The 20,179-nt window shown below is 39.9% G+C and overlaps 1 protein-coding gene across 1 annotated transcript; it reads right to left on the bottom strand.

The window, feature by feature from the left end:
• Positions 1 to 8,979: 8,979 nt before the first annotated feature.
• LOC133802200 (gamma-glutamyl hydrolase 2-like) lies at positions 8,980 to 19,563 on the bottom strand. Its single transcript, XM_062240477.1, has 10 exons — positions 18,527 to 19,563; positions 18,100 to 18,186; positions 17,644 to 17,733; positions 17,006 to 17,100; positions 16,787 to 16,847; positions 16,381 to 16,470; positions 16,194 to 16,256; positions 15,523 to 15,611; positions 9,489 to 9,581; positions 8,980 to 9,212 (listed from the first exon to the last, which is right to left on the bottom strand). The coding sequence occupies exons 1-10, from the start codon at positions 18,974 to 18,976 to the stop codon at positions 9,167 to 9,169; spliced, it is 1,164 nt and encodes a 387-aa protein (XP_062096461.1). The 5' UTR covers positions 18,977 to 19,563; the 3' UTR covers positions 8,980 to 9,166.
• Positions 19,564 to 20,179: the final 616 nt, after the last annotated feature.

Raw genomic sequence — 20,179 nt, 5'->3', positions numbered from 1 at the left:
GCCAGTCAATTCTAAAAAACTAGCCTCAGCTTCAAATGTAACAAGGCATTCCAGTCTTCCATCCCCTAGCCATGGAAAATCCATCTTAACATACCGAATCATTCTATGTAGAAGCCATACTCTCACCTGACATCCTCCCAGGTGGTACCTCGTGCCTCCGGTGCATAGTAGACAACTGCACTGGTTTCCATCACCATCCTGACAACTACCTTGTCAATCATATTTTCCTCCTTTCTGACAAAACTAGAAGCCATAAAGCTATCCGGGGTTCTTCTGCTTTGATTACCGGGAATCCATCCTTACTAAACTTCATCAGAGGAAGCACTGCCATTTTCAGCTCTGGCACTCATGCTCTATACATCGTTCCTTAGTTCTTCGAACAACATGGCCCTCTCCGTTACCCACATACAGATGATGAGTTCTTACATCGGAGCGACCCAAATACTTTGGACTATTCCAGAGTTTAATCTTTAAATGGGTCATCATCATTTCTAACTACATCCGTCTGTATCAATTTCCCAAAATGAGTTACCCCAATTCACAAAAACCATTGATTTACACTGTTGTTACCCTATTATTCCAAACCAAGCTTATAATCCCTCCAGTCTCCACAGTTTAAACCATGTCTTTCTAACCTCTTCTATCAATTCACCATCTAAGTTATTTCCAACCTATCACGCCAATATCTCGGCCCGAGTACCATTCCAGGCATCCCTCTGCCATAACATTTAACACAACCCTTTAATCATGATCTCTCATCCTCTTAACCAACGGTGGAATTAACTCTGCCCATCCACTGACCAATTCTTTGTCAACCCAAACTTCCCTCAAAATCAGAGGATAACACCCCTTTAGGCCTTTCACATAATACCCTTGTCTGTCCATATCCTCCCAACAAACCAACACTGGTAACCTTACTACTAAAGCATACAAAACAGCTCTTTTGCCAGAGAAGTCCACTGTTCCTCTGTCCCGTCTCAACTATTAAACTCCACAGCTTGCTCACACACTAGCGATCATCTGCTGCGGTTTTCAGGGATAGATGGAGGTCTCCAACTCCAACTATTAACTAGAATCCCCCTACAGAGCAATGCCAAGTCTACTTAACCATTCCAGACACAAACAACTTGAGTTTCTCTGCCACTACTGACCAAACTCCTCAACCCTGAGGTTCACACTCTGAACCAATCCACAACTAGATCCAAATAACCACAGTTATCATGCATACATAAAACATATTAGGCCAGATCCACAATGCCATACATTTAGCTACCGAGTTTTGTCACAACTAAGTATATCCACATTCATCATGCTTCTTACAAGCCAATAAACAGATATATCATATGAATTCAATTTAGGCAGTTAACCACATACACTCAACATACAAACCATTATCCCAATATTCATCCACATGCAATAACAATGCTATTCAGCACACTCTAATCTCATCATGCAATAGTCAAGGGCCAGGCCCTATCAGTATCTCATGCATATATCAACTCATTCATCATGCTCCATATCAACAAGCAGGCAAACAGGGCATTTAAACACATATTCAAGCATATCAATCACTAATACCAACCAACCCTGAATCGAGCTTGTCACTGACAGCAAGCGTACAAGTTCGGTCAATCTCCAGAACCAATAAACCTTGGCTCGCTCTGATACCAAGTTGTAACGCCCTACTACCTTAGAGTCGTTACTAAGTGAGTTTTAAACGTGCATACAACTCGCTAATCGAGGTTTTTAGGCCAAAAGTGTAGTTAAATCATAAACAGCGAAACAAACTTTGAAAATAATTCCATTTACTTTAAATCGTTGAGAGTTTGACACTTGGGATACCAAGATACTGTTTAGAAATATTTACAACATATAATTACAAATTTGAGTCGACTAGACGACAAAAATCTAGGTTTTAATACAATCATCTCCCAAAACCACTGGCCGTGGCAGCCAGGCAGGCCAAACATGTACACGCCGCTTCACGCTCTCAGTACTCATGGTTGGTTGACTATCCCCTTGCCCTTACCTGCAACACAGAGCACCCGTGAGCCGAAGCCCAGCAAGAAAACTAAAGCAGTACACAACATATGCATATTATATAGTCACTACAACAGATAGCTCATAACTAGTCAGACAGTCCATATAATCAACACATATATAGACATGCCGTCCCAGAGGCGTTACCAAAGCCTGGGATCTCGGTCTATACCATAGGGATATCCCATGTATCCACTGGAGTCTCACCCTAACCACGAGCACTCCATGTGCTAAGTGGTATTCTCGGCCCCATTGCCATTCTCGGCCTTCGCCGTTCTCGGCCTTTCACCGTTCCTGGCCCTTCGCCGTTCATTCTGCTATTTCCACATTTAGCATACTCAAATAACAATCAAATACATAATCATTCATGTAATGCTACATCCTAGCAATAATACAATCTAGGGCCACGCCCTGTAACAAAACTATGGGCCCAAGCCCTGCTCTACCGGTGCTACAGTTTCCTTACCTGTATCCCGGGCTTTCTGATGCACTAAGGCCGCGAGCACGGTCCTCTATCTCGAGCCTCTCTGAAAACCTAGTCACAACACATATAAAACACCCTTTAATTCTAACCAATCCAAAACCACTTTCCGGGGCCAATCCCCCACTCTCGGAACCCCCAAATCCCTAATACAATACATCGAAGACATCCCCCGAACCCCCGGAGCTAAGGCTCAAAATTGCACAATCACATGTTCTGAAAATGGCCTAGCGCCGCGGCGCTGCCCTAGAGGGCCGCGGCGCCCAGCAAGTCAGAGAGCTTCCCCTGCCCAGAAACAACCTCACGCCGCGGCGCCCAAGAGCAGGGCCGCGGCGCTCCTTCGCGAACCCAGAAATCTGGGTTTTTCCTCGCGTTTTTCCCGAGCTAAAACCATTCCAAATCATTCCAAGCAAGTACATAAGTCCCAAAATCATTTCAAAACCCCAAATGAACCCTTTAACAACCTATAAACATCATAAACAACCCCAATCACACAATCACACCCAAAATCCCATCTTGAGTTTCAAATTCCTAAAACTTAGACTATGGCTTCCAAGACTTAAACCAGAGCTTGAAAACTATAAATCATGCCTCTAAAATCTTAAACCACACCAGATACGAAAATTAAACATGCTAAGGATTTTTACCTCAATCAAACTTAGCTTGAACTCCTCCCAATTCCAGCTCCAAGCCCCTTTCCTTTTGATTATCCTAACTGAATTTTCCAAGTAAAACCAGCCATATTTCCTTTAGGTTCCCACACTTATTCTCTGTAAATTCAAGCTTAATTTCAAAAAAAACAGAGTTCAAACTCTTACCTTTGATAAATCCTTGCTCAAAGTCGAGTTTGATTGCCCCAAACTCCCTCAATTCTCTTCCTAGGTCTCCCAACCTCAATCTTCCTCTTCTTCCCTTTTCTTCTAGCTTTCTCCTCAAATTTCCGCATAAACCCAATTGCCCAAATGAGAATAACGTGAATGATTTTTCCCTTCAACTCAAGCTTATCTCTTCTTAGCCAATGGACCATTTTACCCTTCCTTAATTATCCCTTCCTAACTAAACCTCAAGGGCTCTTTTGTCATTTCTTATCTATTACAATTCTACCATTCCTTTCATCCAAACTTTTTACTCTCAGTGGTTACTAGCAGTTACACAAGTTACCAAATTACCAGTTACCATTAACTCACAAGAACTCAATTTACAAAATCCCCAAAGTACCCCTAGGCTCCTCCCGAGCCGAGTAGTTAACCCCGTTGTGACTTTTAAACTAATTAGCTCCCTAGGACCGTCTCGGCACGTGCATCACACTGTTATCACCACGCTCACGTGGTGCAAATCGCATAACACATTTATCACATTTATGCCCTCAACGGGCTAAAATTACCAATTTACCCCTATCATGCAAACGGGGCTCACATGCACATTTATACCACCTAAACATGCATTCTAATCACATATTCATTTAAATTCACATATTATCATATTAATTCACTTATTGCCCTCCAGGCACACTAATCAAGGTCCTAAACCTTATTATCAAATTGGGGTGTTACACAGCCCGAGATACTTACTCCAACCAAGATAATACTTCTGAATTGTTTCATGTGGAAAATCTCCTCCACGACCTTCGACAAGGTGAAAACTCTGTTACCACATACTTCTCTGCCCTTAATCGATGTTGGCAGCAACTAGATCTCTTTGAAATTTATGAATGGAGGTGTCCAGATGACAGAAACCAATTCAAACGAATCACTGAGAAAAGACGTGTTTTCAAGTTTCTTTTGGGCCTTAATAAATCCTTAGATGAGGTGAGAGGTCGTATACTCAGTACCAAACCTCTACCTAGTCTTCGGGAGGCTTTTTCTGAGGTTCGTAGAGAGGAAAGTCGCAGGAAAGTGATGATGGGACAGCCTGAATCTGCTGTAGAAATGGATGGATCAGCCTTGGTAGCCCTCAAAAATCAGGTCATACCCGATTCAACAGCGTTTAATAGTCGTGGGGGGCCTCAACATCATGACAATCGGTCTCGTAAAGGTAGACCATGGTGTGATCATTGTAAGAAACCTGGGCACTACAAGGAGACTTGTTGGGTGCTGCACGGCAAACCACCGGATTGGAAACCAAGACGAGATTGGGACAGCAGAAGCATATGGCCTCAGTTGAAGCTGAAAAGACCCTGCCAAATGTGAAAAATGTGCCTTTCACAAAAGATATTCAATAGGCCTTCTCAATCAACCATGGCTTCTGATTTAGCGGCAGTCACTCAGCCAAGGTCTGATAATCATTCTCTACATGTTGCAAAGCCATCTTCTAGCCCTTGGATTGCCGATTCTAACGCATCAGATCACATGATAGGTGACAAGTCATTTTTCTCTCAATACTCTCCAGCTAAGAGTCGTCATACCGTTCGGATAGCAAATGGTTCTCATGCCATAGTTGCTGGGAAAGGAACCATACATCTCTCTAAAACCCTGACTCTTTATTCAGTCTTATTTGTTCCTGATTTTGACTATAATTTGCTCTCAGTTAGCAAACTTAATAAAGATTTGAACTGTGAAACTAAATTCTTGACAAACTCTTGTGTTTTTCAGGATCTGGATTCGGGGAGGACAATTGGCAATGCTAAACTTTGCTCTGGCTTATACATCCTCAAAGGAAACAATTCCTCTTCATGTCATGTTCCTAGTTATCAGTGTCAAAATGTCAGTTTTGAGTCTAGTAAGGATAGTGAAATTATGTTGTGGCACCAACGATTAGGTCATCCTAATTTTATGTATTTAAAGCGCTTGTTTCCCTCGTTATTCAATAATAAAAATCCAAAACTATTCCAATGTGATGTTTGCCAATTTTCAAAACATACCCGCAGCAACTATCCTCCTCAGCCTTATAAATCATCTCATCCTTTCTCTCTCATTCATGGTGATATTTGGGGACCTACAAAAATATCCAATATCACTGGTGCCAGATGGTTCTTGTTATTGGTAGATGATCACACACACCTAAGTTGGACCTTTCTTATGAAAGAAAAATTTGAAACAAGTCAAATTTTCAAAAACTTTCATGCTATGGTTCAAACCCAATTCCAAATGAATATTCAAGTGCTCAAAACAGATAATGCAAGAGATTTCTTCAATTCCTCTCTTGGCCCTTACCTTGTTTCTAATGGGATCGTTCATCAAAGTTCATGCGTAGACACACCACAACAAAATGGAGTGGCATAACGCAAAAATAGACATCTGCTTGAGGTGGCTCGATCATTGCTCTTCACTTCTACTGTTCCTAAGAGATTTTGGGGGGAAGCGATTCTTGCTGCAACCTACCTTATCAATAGAATGCCTTCTAGAATTATAAAGTTCAGAACTCCAATGCAAGCTTTCCTTGAATACTGTCCAAAATCTCACTTGGCTTCGCAAATTCCTCTCAAAGTCTTTGGATGTACTGTATTTGTTCATATCCATAGTCAAAATCGAGGTAAATTGGATGCAAGAGCCACAAAATGTATCTTTGTTGGATACTCACCCAACAAGAAGGGATACAAATGTTATTGTCCTACTTCCAAAAAAAATGTTCACTCAATGGATGTAACTTTCTTTGAACACCTTCCATACTTCTCCAACTCTGCAATTCAGGGGGAGAACTACAGCCATGAATCACAAAATTGGGAATGGTTTATAGATTCGAATCTGCCAAATACTCATAAACTTCATTCATCAATTCCAACACCTCTAGACCAGCCATCAACTAGTACTTGTCCTAAGTCTACACATCCTGAACCTCCATTTCAATCTATTCCCCTTCTTTTTCCAAAAAATAATATCAAGATTTACACAAGGAGGAAAACATGTGAACAACCTGTGCCAGTTCAGCAAAGCCATGAGTCCAATCCGAGACCAATCAATCCTGAGATTGTGCAAGAAGAAACTGAACTTGACCCTAGTATTGAGTGTGATTCAGAGTTAGACAAGCCAATTTCTCAAAGAAAAGGAGTCAGGTCATGCACTCAACACCCACTTCGAAATTATTTTTCATACTCAAGTTTGTCTCAGAACTTCAGAGCTTTCATCTCAGCCCTAGATCAAATTCAGATTCCCAAGACTATTCATGAAGCTCTTTTGATACCTGAATAGAAGGCTACTGTTCTAGAAGAGATCCGAGCCTTTGTAAAGAATGGGACATGGATGATTACTGATTTACCTCCTGGAAAGAAGACTGTGGGATGTAAATGGATCTTTTCAGTAAAACAAAAGGCTGATGGGAGTATAGAAAGATTCAAAGCTCGTTTGGTGGCTAGAGGTTTCACCCAATCTTATGGGATCGATTATCAGGAAACCTTTGCTCCTGTAGCCAAATTAAACATAGTTCGAGTCATCTTATCTGTTGCTGTGAACCAAGATTGGCCATTGTATCAGTTAGATGTTAAAAATGCATTCTTGAATGGAGATCTTTTGGAAGAGGTATATATGGATGTTCCGCCAGGTTTTGAAAGTAACCACTCTAAGCACCAGGTATGTAAACTTCGAAAATCTCTTTATGGGCTCAAACAATCACCTCGTGCTTGGTTTGAAAGGTTTGCAAGAGTACTTAAAATAGATGGTTACTCACAATGTCAAGCTGACCATACTTTATTTGTCAAACACTCATCTAACAATAGAATTGCCTTATTGATAGTGTATGTTGATGATATAGTAGTTACTGGAAATCATGAGGAGGAAATTAATCATCTAAAGAACTTGCTTTCTAAGGAGTTTGAGATCAAGGATCTTGGGCAGTTGAGGTACTTCTTAGGAATGGAAGTTGCTCGTTCCAGTCATGGTATCTCTGTCTCTCAACGGAAATATGTTTTGGACCTTCTAAAGGAGATGGGAATGAGTGGGTGCAAACCTGTAGAGACACCCATGGATCCTAACATTAAATTGGAGCCTCGTGGTGAAGGAATAGTGACAGACAAAGGGAAGTTCCAACGTCTTGTGGGTAAATTGATCTATCTAACTCATACTCGCCCAGATATAAGCTTTGCTGTCAATATAGTTAGTCAATTCCTGAGCAATCCTTCAGAGGGACACATGGAAGCTGTATATCGAATCTTAAAATATCTCAAAAAGGATCCTGGAAAAGGTCTCATGTTTAAGAAATCTCTCAATCGCTTGCTTGAAATTTACACAGATGCTGATTGGGCAGGGTCCCCAATTGATCGAAGGTCAACCTCTGGATATTGCTCCTATGTATGGGGTAATTTGGTTACTTGGCGAAGTAAAAAGCAATAGGTGGTTGCTCGCAGTAGTGCAGAGGCTGAATTCCGTGCTTTAGCTCATGGAATATGTGAAGGGATCTGGATAAAAAGACTGCTGGATGAACTCAGAATCAATGTAGAAAGCTCCATAGAAATGATGTGTGATAATCAAGCTGCTATTGCCATAGCCAATAATCCAGTCCATCATGATAGAACAAAACATGTGGAAATTGATAGATATTTTATAAGTGAGAAAATTGAAGGCAGAGTAATCTCACTAAAGCATGTTCCTTCTCGTTTTCAGATTGCTGATATCCTTACTAAGGCTCTACATCGTACAAATTTTCAGGATCTGAGTTCCAAACTTGGTTTGACAAGCATATATTGTCCATCTTGAGGGGGAGTGTAGAATATCAAGATGTCGATACATATTCAAGTGTATTTATTACTGCTTTCTTTTCCTAGTTAATAGATTTACTGCTATGTTTATTTCCTATTTACAGCTGTTTTTTTTATTTTCCTAGGTATCGTTTCCTCTTCTGTATTAATTAGCTGCTATGTTTGTATATATATACCCCTATACTCTATGAAAAAGATACAGAATAAAATTATTCTTTTACCACATTAAGCTTCAGTTAGTATATTATTTTCCAACTAGTGTATATGTTTTTTTTGTGGTATAGTATATAGTTTTTTATGATATTTTGTTTTTATATTATTATACATAATGATAGTATATAATTTTATATCATGGTATATACATTTTAATAGTAGTATATAATTTTCTTAGCATAGTATTTACATTTTTTAGTAATAATTTTGTAAATTTTGTTCGTATATTATTTTTTAATTTTGTATATTTATTTTGTGTATAGTATATCATTCAACGACTCGTAAAAAACGAAAAAAAATCAAAATAACTTTAAAATAAAAATTAATTAAACAAAACCAATATTCATATACTATAATATTAAAATATTTAGAATAAAATAATAATTTATTTAAGGACATATTTGATAATATGTAATATTAAAAAGGTGGTTATACTATTTTACTATAAAATTAAAAAAAAGACATTTACTTACTTTCACACAACATTAAGAACCATTTTGCACCAAACTCCTTTAAAAAAAGAGAGTACAAAAATGATATTATCCTTTATTAAATTTTACTTTTATTTTGACAATATATTAAGAATTGTTTGTTTAAAAGCATAAGATCTTAAAAGTTAGGCCAATTATATATGTGTGTATATACACACACAAATAATAAGAGCAAGCAAAGAAAGGTCTTGAAAGTCGAATGTTAAACCATGTCCTTAACATCAAATAAAAGGAACAATGGCATATGCCTCTTAACTATCTGGCATTATACAGTAATTCACAACCAATTCACAACATAACCTATACAAAGATTCACATATTAGATCGGGTGAAGATGTAAACTTCATCATATCCCTTCCTGCAATCAAATTCACATTTCACATTGAGATCAAAATTAAAAAAAAATATAGAGCAAATCTGAAACCAAGTAATAATAATAATAAAGTTTCAAGAAGGCATTTTTCATCCAAAAATAAACAAAAAGATCACTTGTCCAAAAAATTTGTATAGTCCACCAACTACTCAAATTTTAACTATAAAAAATTGTATCAAAACTTAAGTAGTTGGTGGACAAATTGGTACAAGATCTTTGGACAGTGATCTTAGAATAGTTCCAAGAGCATTTTGGGCTCACCCGGCTTTCCCACAAAACGTAGGGCTGTAATTGTAGATGAGATTGTCAAGCACTTTCTGAGTAGGTGGTCTGTTTAGGGACTTCCTTGCCTCGCTGCACAAAAAATATATGGTTTGAGTGAGTTGAAGAGACGGTATCTTCGAAGTTAGAACCATTTCTTACCTTTACTCTCTTTCTTTTTGAACTTATAATGGTAGAAGTAACTATGCACAATTGCTTTCCTATATTTTTTTTTGTAGCACTTTCCTATACATATTGGTTTAATAAAAAAACTACGTGAAATGGGGCATAAAAGTGGTACGGGGGAGTAGAGTTAGGAGATTTGTGGCTGGATTTGATTGTAAATGATGATTGTCCATGTATATAAGTTGGATACAATCATGTCTTTCCCCTACAATTTATAGACAAAAAAAAGGGGAAGATTTCTGATAGGCCCGATAAGCCTATCATTCGGTTCACCTATACTAGGAGGGGAACCGGGTACATGAACCAGGGGTAGGCCGAGTCTTTTTGTATTGGATAAATTGTTAATTGGTTAGAGGGGTAATTTGGGCAAGTGTTAGCCTATTAGTGGGAAAGGGAAGCTAGTATTCTGTTATGCAAGAATTTAGAGAATTCTAGGCATCATGGAGATTTCTCTCCTTTTGTGTATGAACTCATTTCCATTTTTATTCAACAAAGCTTCTGATTGTTCTTTACTGGTTTACTGTTTCATTGGTTCATTACTGCTATTACTTTGGTAGTGTTTGTGCTTCTGTGAATTACTGGCAGGTCCTATTAATTGGTATCAGAGACAGTCCCGGTGTTTTGCATGCCGGTATCGACCAGGATGGAGTCGCGCGTGGAGGGTGTCGAATCGTCTCTGTCCTCTGTCCAGCATCAGCTTCAGGATCATGGCGTGCTCCTTAAGGAGCACGGAGTGGAGCTTGGCTCCATGAAGGAGGTGCTAGATCGTCTGGTTACGGCTCAGGGTCGGGTGGCTGACGAACTCGCGTCGCTGCGAGAGGGGACGTTGGGCGGCCCTGGTTCGCATCGCCGACTGCCTGGCGAGGGTTCGGCCGTGACTGGTGGTGGTTCTTCCAGTCGTGGCGTCGATTGTGGTGAGAGGCGGTCGGACTTTCGGCCCCGTAAGATTGAATTACCAGTTTTTGTGGGTGACGATCCGGATGAATGGACCTATCGGGCTGAACGCTACTTCGAGTTGCAGCGACTGTCCTCCACCGAACAATTAGAGGCTGCGGTTTTGTGTTTGGAGGGGGCGGCCTTGAATTGGTTTCGTTGGGAGAATCAACGCCGCCTTATTACGACTTGGGAGGAACTGAAGTTGCTCTTGTTAAGGCGATTTCGTCCCGTGGGTGAAGGCTCTGTTTATGACCGATTTTTTGTTCTGCAGCAGGTGGATTCCGTTCAGGAATACAGAAGGAAGTTTGAAGCTCTAGCTGCTTTAGTGGAGACGATGGGAGAAGCTGCTTTACGGGCTGCATTTTTGAAAGGGTTGAAAGTGGAAATCCAGGCCCCTTTGAGAGTGTTGGAGCCCAACGGGCTAGTTCACATGATGGAGCTGGCTGAACAACTTGAAGCAACCCAGGCCCTCACTAAAGGCCTTCGGACTGGGCCAGCTGGGCCCGTTAAGTCCAATCCAAAACCTCCCTTAGGCACTCTGTCTATTCCTGATGTTCATAGTAAGGGTACTTTCGTACTTTCCCCTTCTTCCTCCACTTCGACTTCCACGATCACCAGCCCCAAACCAGTCACGGCTCCAGCCCAGACCTCGACGTATCGGCGCCTGTCAGAGGCAAAAATCCAGGAGAAAAAACGTCGTGGTGTCTGCTTTAAGTGTGATGGTCGTTGGACGCGGGGCCATGAGTGCTCGCAGGCTGAAGTGCAGGTCATTATTCTTCAAGATGACGCCATGGAGGATTCGGCCACTGATCCGCTTGGGGCAGTCTTGGGTGTGACGGAATCGGCTGGGGATGCGGAAGCCCAGTTGGTGGAAGTTTCGTTGAATGCGGTAGTTGGGTTAACTTCTCCCAAGACCATGAAACTTCTGGGCTCGATCTTGGGTCATGAAGTAGTTGTTTTGGTCGATAGTGGGGCGACCCACAATTTTATTACCACGGAGTTGGCCCAGAAACTTGCGCTGCAGGTGTCCGAGACTGAGACATACGGGGTACAAATGGGCAGTGGTAACGCAGTGAAGGGGGCGGGAGTGTGTCGTTTGGTTCATTTACAATTACAAGGCATTGAAATTGTGGAAGACTTCCTTCCCTTGCAGCTGGGTAGTACAGACGTGATTTTGGGTGTTCAATGGTTAGAAACTCTGGGAGAGACTACACATCACTGGAAAGAACATACTATGAAGCTTAGAGTCCGCGGGCAACCTATCGTCTTACACGGGGATCCTCTCCTCCATAAATCGTGTATCTCGTTGAAGCATATGATTCGCTTACTACAAAATGAGAAGCATGGCGTGTGGGTCGAACTAGGTTGTACAGAAGTATCTCAGCTTTTCGCGGTGTATTCGGAAGGCGTACAGCAAGTGTTGCAACGGTTTCGCAACGTATTCGACACCCCATTTTCGTTGCCGCCCCAGAGACGTCATGACCACGCCATTATTCTTTAGCCAGATGCAGCTCCAGTGAGTATTCGGCCCTATCGATACCCCCACGGCATCAAAGACGAAGTCGAAAAGTTGGTTCAGGAGATGTTACGAACAGGAGTGATACAACCAAGTACCAGCCCCTTTTCGAGCCCGATTCTTCTAGTTAAGAAAAAGGATGGGGGTTGGCATTTTTGTGTGGATTACAGGGCACTAAATCGAGCCACGGTGCCCGATAAGTTCCCCATACCAGTGATAGATGAGCTGATTGATGAGCTCCATGGCGCTCAAGTTTTCTCCAAACTGGATTTACGCTCGGGCTACCATCAGATTCGCGTACGGCAAGAGGACATTCATAAAACTGCATTTCGGACTCATGAAGGCCATTATGAGTTCGTGGTGATACCATTTGGGTTGACGAATGCCCCAGCCACTTTTCAGTCACAAATGAACGACATTTTCAGACCCCATTTACGGAAGCGGGTTTTGGTATTCTTCGATGACATTCTTGTGTATAGCCCGGATGAGCAAACCCATGTCAAGGACCTTGAGATCATTTTACAAACACTGTCGAACCACCAGTTTTTTGCAAATCTTAAGAAGTGCTGTTTTGGACAGCGGCAAGTTGAATATTTGGGGCATATCATTTCAGGTGCGGGTGTGGTCGTGGACCCTTCAAAGATCCAGTCAATGGTGGATTGGCCGCTACCAAGAACGTTAAAGGAGCTAAGGGGATTTCTTGGGTTGACTGGGTATTATAGGAAGTTTGTTAAGAACTATGGCGAAATAGCCCGGCCTCTGACGGAGCAACTGAAAAAGGACCAGTTTAAGTGGAATGAAGCTGCCACAATCGCCTTTGAGGAGCTAAAAAAACGGCTCACTACAGTCCCTGTTTTGGCAATGCCCGATTTTACCAAGCCTTTCATAGTGGAGACCGATGCGTCGGGGTTTGGCATAGGGGCTGTTTTAATGCAGGAAGGAAGGCCACTCGCATATTTCAGTCAAGTGTTGAAGGCTAAAGCTCGGCTGAAATCCATTTACGAGAAGGAGCTTATGGCTATTGTCCTAGCGGTACTAAAATGGAGACCTTATTTACTTGGTAGGCGGTTCATTGTTCGAACGGACCAAAAAAGTCTTAAGTTTTTGTTGGAGCAGCGATTGGTTACTCCGGAACACCAAAAATGGCTGGTCAAACTATTGGGTTACGATTTTGATATACAATATCGGCCGGGAGAGACCAATCGTGCCGCTGATGCTTTATCGCGGGTCAGCCAGGTCGAATGCACACTGTTGACATCGACCACGTGGCTGGATTGGGGGTTAGTGCACCGTGAAATTACAGCTGACCCATTTTTGTCTCGGATTCAGCATGAGTTGGAGCAGGGAAAACAGATTGCTGGGTTTTCATTATCCCAGCAACGGTTACTCTATAAAGGTCGCTTGGTTTTATCTTCTTCTTCAGCCTTATTGCCACATTTTCTAAGGGAGTATCACTGTTCGTCTATTGGAGGACATTCGAGGGAGTTGCGCACTTATCACATGCTGAAAGGAGACGTGTATTGGGTGGGAATGAAAGCTAAAGTGTTGGAGTTTGTTCGCTCTTGCGATGTATGCCAGCGAAACAAGTATTTGGCCATGTCTCCTGGGGGATTACTACAGCCTCTTTCGCTGCCGGCACAGGTTTGGGAGGAATTAACCATGGATTTTATAGAGGGACTGCCCAAATCCGAGGGAGTGGATACTATTTTAGTGGTGGTGGATAGATTGAGCAAATATAGCCATTTCATCGGCCTCCGTCACCCATTTACTGCCAAAACAGTGGCTGAAGCGTTCGTTGCACATGTGGTCAAACTACACGGTATACCTCTCTCTATTGTGTCAGACCGAGACAGAATTTTCCTCAGCCATTTTCTGGTCTGAATTGTTCAAATTGCAAGGCACAGAACTCCGCCACAACACCGCTTATCACCCCCAAACAGATGGACAGTCGGAGGTGGTCAACCGGTGCCTTGAAACGTACCTCCGCTGTTTTGCTTCGAATAGACCAAAAGCGTGGGCAAAGTGGCTTTCGTGGGCTGAATATTGGTATAATACGTCGTACCATTCTTCACTGGGCTGTACGCCATTTAAGGTGCTCTACGGGCGAGATCCGCCTCCTTTAATCCGCTATGCAGCTGGATCGACTCATGTTGTAGCGGTGGATCAAATGCTCGAAGAACAGGACTCTTTTCTAGATGACTTGAAGATGCACTTGATGCGTGCACAACAGAAGATGAAAGACAGCGCTGATGGGTCACGAAGACGGGTAGATTTTGAGGTGGGTGACAAGGTTTTCGTGAAGCTTCGCCCTTACCGACAGAAATCACTAGCCACACGCAAAAATGAGAAGCTGTCTGCTAGGTATTACGGCCCTTTTTCTGTTCTGAAACGTGTTGGCAAGGTGGCATACCATCTCAGTTTGCCTCCATCAGCCGCTATTCACCCAGTATTTCATGTCTCGCAACTCCGAGCGGCTATTGGCAACGCCCATTCGTCCCCTACCCTGCCTCCTACACTCACATCAGATCTGGAATTAATTGTTGAACCTGCTGAACTGTTGAATGTGAGGCAGAATCCAGCATCCCCGGGGCAGGAGGTTGAAGTGTTGATTCGCTGGAAGGATTTACCACTGTTTGAGGCCACCTGGGAGAAGTTTGAGACCATTCGCAGCCAGTTTCCAGCTTTTAACCTTGAGGACAAGGTTCTCAAATTTGGGGGGAGTAATGATAGGCCCGATAAGCCTATCATTCGGTTCACCTATACTAGGAGGGGAACCGGGTACATGAACCAGGGGTAGGCCGAGTCTTTTTGTATTGGATAAATTGTTAATTGGTTAGAGGGGTAATTTGGGCAAGTGTTAGCCTATTAGTGGGAAAGGGAAGCTAGTATTCTGTTATGCAAGAATTAAGAGAATTCTAGGCATCATGGAGATTTCTCTCTCCTTTTGTGTATGAACTCATTTCCATTTTTATTCAACAAAGCTTCTGATTGTTCTTTACTGGTTTACTGTTTCATTGGTTCATTACTGTTATTACTTTGGTAGTGTTTGTGCTTCTGTGAATTACTGGCAGGTCCTATTAATTTCTTCAGTTTTTCCCTTTCTCTCTAATCAAACATGGTAAAAGAAAGTTCTCTTCTTAGTTTCACACTTTTCTTCGAATAAGTTTCTACTTTCTACCCTTTCCTATATTCTATTCCTCTTACCGAACATGGTAAATAGCACATGCTGAAATATTGAATATTGAACATTTTATCACTATAATGTTTGTGATGTTTAGAAACTTAAAATACCATTAAAATTTTGAAAATGATAGCCTGGAAACAAGTATAGGGTGGAAAAGCACAGCACGGCACAGAACATGATCCTGTTACAATTCAGTGCAGCTAGATTCTTACCGGACCAAATAGTTTGCCGCATGCTGTGTCACCTGAATGGCATCCTCCGAGTGTGGAATTCTTGTTAAGCCCCACTCGAAAGCATTTTTCTACACAGAATATGGTGTATAAGAGACCAAAAGATATTGGTCATTTAATTTTACAATAGAGTTACAGTTTACTAAAGCAGTAAAGCAATGTAACTTTAATACTTTCACGTTTTAATGCCTAATTGAATCTAAATCAAACACATAGACCATTAAGGCTATTTAATCATCTGGCTCTATTACCATTTATAGTTGTTTCAAAGACTAAAATTGGGGGAAAACAAAAATAACGTTAGCATTGTAAACCATCTAGAGACTAGATATGACAATGGGAAAATGGGGGAAAGACTCACAAAAAATAAAATAAAATTTCAAGTGGACAGTTAGACACATGCGACTACTTTCTCATACAACCTCTTAAGCCTTGTATTGAATGAAACAAGTTTGAATTAATCTTATCATGCATGTAATTATGTCCATTACTAAACTTCTGAAAAATTATATATCAGGATCTCAAAAGAAAGAAAACTAATGAAAAATCAGAGGCAAATTGAGATTAGAAAATGTCCACACAATCAAAGAACAGAAAAGAAGCTCATTTCATGCATTTTACACATGTTATTTGGGAACACATTATTGTAATACCTCCGGGTGCCATTGAAATCCAGTAACGGGATAGTGGCGTGCCTGTACTGTGGACACATAGACCTGAAATTAATGCTTAACAAATCAGAATTTCTAAACAAAAAATATAATAAAATCCTTGTTAAGATGTCTTTTGAGTCTATGATCCCTGAACCAAGATTCCAACAAGAAAAACTACATTCAGTACCTTATGATCTTCATCAGTACAGGTTGTTATGATCCTAAAGAAGCTGGTTAGTTCATGGTTCTCCTGAAATCTTCCTGGGGAGATACCATACTGTAACATTGAAACCTTGAATCAATTCTAATGAAACAAATTTTTAATTTGTACTTTATTCTTTGGGCAAGCAAAATGAAATGAAAAAGAATATGGTGTACTTTAATCTTGATAATATAATCATAAATTTTAGAAATATAGAGGAAGAAAAAAAAACTGTGATTTAGAATTTTTTTTTAAGAAACATGAAGAATACATTGGAAATTTAAATTTTATTAAATAAATAATATACTAGGTATTTATTCAGATTAAACGAAAAAGAAGAAGATGTAATTCTATGCAAGACAAAGAAACGTTTTCAAGAATTAAAACTTACACGATGGTTTTGCATGACTAGACAATCTGTTTGTAACTTGCTAAGCAGATCTGAAGGAAATCTGCAAAAGAATTTGATTAGCAAGTAAAAAAATAAAGACAACAACTCCAATGAATGAAACGATTGACTAAGCTTAGAACGTGCAAGTGGTACGGATATAATATGTGTGTTCTATTAGTTCCAAATTACATAGTGAAAATCTGAATAAAAATTATGTACCTATTAAAAACGGTTCCTTCAATATTCACATTTGGGGAGAACTCTAGTGTAGTCGCTGCATCTGAAGCACTGAAGGGTTCAAGGATTTTCCTGTCCTATTATCAAAATATTGCATTCCAAAGATAAAGAAAACAAATATGACTGTTGAAATAGTTTCTAAACAAAAAATTATAAGCTAAAACATTAACAGTGTCTTGAAATAAATGAGTTACAATGAGTCTGTTACCCACTTCCCCAACTAACACAAGAAAAATCTTTCAAAGGAAAAGCAAAACAAAAGATCAAATGTTGTAATGTTACATAAATTAGTATTGAATGCACATTACAATTCATCTAGCTCCAAATGGGATACTTTCTTACAATCTGAAGCTCTCTCTGTCAATAGGCCAGTCCCAAAATCAGGATAGCCAATATACAGTAAGCACTCCGCTTTTTAAAGTGTATCTATAAATTTATATAGAATATACAAGAAAAACGCACAGCACTAACAGAAGGAACAAATTTTGTAATTCACTGGATCACTGAAAGTGGAAAGTTAGATATTACTCCATTCAGGTTAGAGGTAAAAGAAACATACCAAGATAATTGAATTGTGAGACTAACACTTAGTGTTGCAGAACATAGTTATGAAAAATTACCCTGCTGATGGACATTGTCAGAATTTCAAAACCTAAGCAGATGGCGTATAATGGGAAATGGTCCCCAGCATCATTCTTCTCCAAAACTTTCTGCAAAAAACAAATAATGAAATAACATATTGAATCTACAATAAGAGGTCCAAAATTTGTAAAGTTGTGATTCACTCTAAATTTGAAACATAATTAACTATAGCCTATTCTAGTCTTTCTCAAAGTAGAAAAGGATTTTAAAAAATGATCCTTTTGAATACTTTAAAATAAACTGCTTGTAGGGACTGCAATTCCCATTTCAAATGATCAAAATTCTGTTTGAATTGTCTGGTTAATGCTCAGAAATTATACTCATTCAACAGAATATGCAATGCTTACTCAAAAAAACCCATATATGGACTGTGACATTGATTGAATAGATATTAAAATGAAAACACTACGCATATCAATCAGTTAAGCAATTACCTGAAATATTTTTTGAGCAACTTCAAAGTACAACCCACTTTTAGCCCACCCACCAGTGAAAAGCACTCCATTGACCAGATTAAGCTTCTGCAATGCAGCTGGATATGGTAAGCAACACTCCATAAACAACAACACGTAATCATTCCTTCACAATTTAACTAAATCTAAATGTACATCAGTCATAAAATTTCATCAATACTAAACGAAAAAATAAAGCTTTAATTTGATGCAACCAATAAAAAATTCTATACATCTATATTTTGGTATATATACCAATATATTGGTTAGCAACTCTTTTTTTAGTAAACTAATCTAAATGTATATCAGTCATCAAATTTTATCAATACATAACTGGAAAAACAACGATTCAATTTGATGCAACCAGTCGAAAATTCTCTATATAGATAGAGAGAGAAGAAGAGTTGACCTGGTAAAGAACTTCTAGAGGCTCGTTATAAATAAGAGGAATAACGCGAGCTCCAGCTGATTCAACGAACTTGACATAAGAGGCGGCGATGTAAGAGGCGTTGGTGGCGTTACTAAGGCGGCCAGAGGCACCATCGCCGGGGTGACTGAGGATTCCGATGACTGGAGCATAGTAAAGTTCCTGGTCAGGCAAGGGGCAGCTCAACGGCGAGTCGTGATCAGTCTGACTAGGCAAGAAAATGGAGGAGGACTGGGCCTTGGTGGTGGGGACGAATTCCTTGGATAAGGAAATCAAGAAAGGAATCCACAAGTAACTCCACATCTCTGAAAGCTTAGAAGTCGATCCCAAAGAAGACGAAGAAGAAGATGCGACGTCGTCAACGATGTCGTCGGAGGAGGCGCCGGTGACGGCAGGGGTAGAGTCGGTATTAGAGAGGAAGTTAGAGAGCATCGGAGGAAGACGAGGGCAAAAAGCTTAGCATTGAAGAAGAAGAATCGACGAAGCTTTCAACAATGGCGATTGGAGAAATAAACACCTGAAGTTGAAGATTATTAATTATTATTATTATTAGAGAAATTGGTGAAAAAAAAAAAAATTCTTTATTAATTTTGCAATTTGTTTATTTTTTGATAATTTTTTTTTATAAAATGTCATAGGTCTAAAATTCTACTAATTCTTTAAATTAGGATAAAGTATAAATTTACTTTAAGACTATTTTGTCATTCATCTCCTTCTTGTTCTTCTCAATTTAAAATAAATAAATAAATGTTTCTTAAAAAAAAAAATAAATAAATAGATAATAAATGAGAAGGGTATTAGTAGATAAGAGACTGGAGAAATATTAATTTGGCTCTTTGTGTTTTCGTCTAAATACTCAATCGACTTGTATGTTTTGTTAAATAACAAAATGTACTTAGTGTTTTGCAAAATAGAATAAAATGATACCTGAACTCGATTTTAGTCAAACAATGACCAAAATACCCTTAAATTTTCAACTAATGAATTGAGTAAATAATTAAAAATATATATTAAAATAGAAAATAAATTAAAATAATTTTAAAATAAAAATAATTAAATATTAAAAATTAAAACATAATTATAATTTTAATCTCTATACTAAACTTTATTAAATAAATTAAAAATCTTAAAACAAACTTAATTAAATCTAAAACTAAATAAAATTAAAAACTAAAAAAAAACCCAAAAAATTAAATCGTTTTCTTCTTCTTCTTCTTTAGTTATGGGACGAGAGAGGCTATTGGATTCGGCAAGAGGGTTTGGGCATGCTTCCTAAGACCGTCGTATGACTGGAATCATCGAACCAAGAACCCCCCTTCGTCGTTAAAGTTATCGTCGTGTTGTCGAAGCCATTCTCTGTCGAAGCTCGTCAGCCCAGCAAACCTCGTCCCTGTGCTTAGATGCACTGGGTATTGGTGTCGTCGAAGCTGCACAGTCAAATCTGAAGCTTAGATCTCCTTGGCTGGGGACGGTGCGGTCAAATCTGAAGCTTCAAATGTGCGGGATGGGCTAGGTGCTGGACGATTCGATGCGAGGCTAGGCTAAGAAGATTTGAAGCTTCGAACTCCTTGGCTGGGCTCGCCGCGGTCAAATCTGAAGCTTCAATCATGCCGAGGTCGGGGTTGGCCAGGTGCA

The sequence above is a fragment of the Humulus lupulus genome, chromosome 9 (assembly GCF_963169125.1).
Source record: "Humulus lupulus chromosome 9, drHumLupu1.1, whole genome shotgun sequence".
In the NCBI taxonomy this organism is placed as follows: domain Eukaryota; kingdom Viridiplantae; phylum Streptophyta; class Magnoliopsida; order Rosales; family Cannabaceae; genus Humulus; species Humulus lupulus.
The sequence above is the reverse complement of the archived record's forward strand: the minus strand, read 5'-3'. Positions and strand labels throughout refer to the sequence as shown.

Excerpts from the sequence above, each read along its gene's own strand:
- LOC133802200 (XM_062240477.1), bottom strand. The coding sequence starts at position 18,976 with ATGCTCTCTAACTTCCTCTCTAATACCGACTCTACCCCTGCCGTCACC. Across the intron at positions 16,848-17,005 it reads GAAGGAACCGTTTTTAATAG|ATTTCCTTCAGATCTGCTTA; the intron begins GTACATAATTTT and ends ATTCTTTTGCAG. Across the intron at positions 9,213-9,488 it reads ACGTTTTGTGGGAAAGCCGG|GAAGGGATATGATGAAGTTT; the intron begins GTGAGCCCAAAA and ends ATTTGATTGCAG.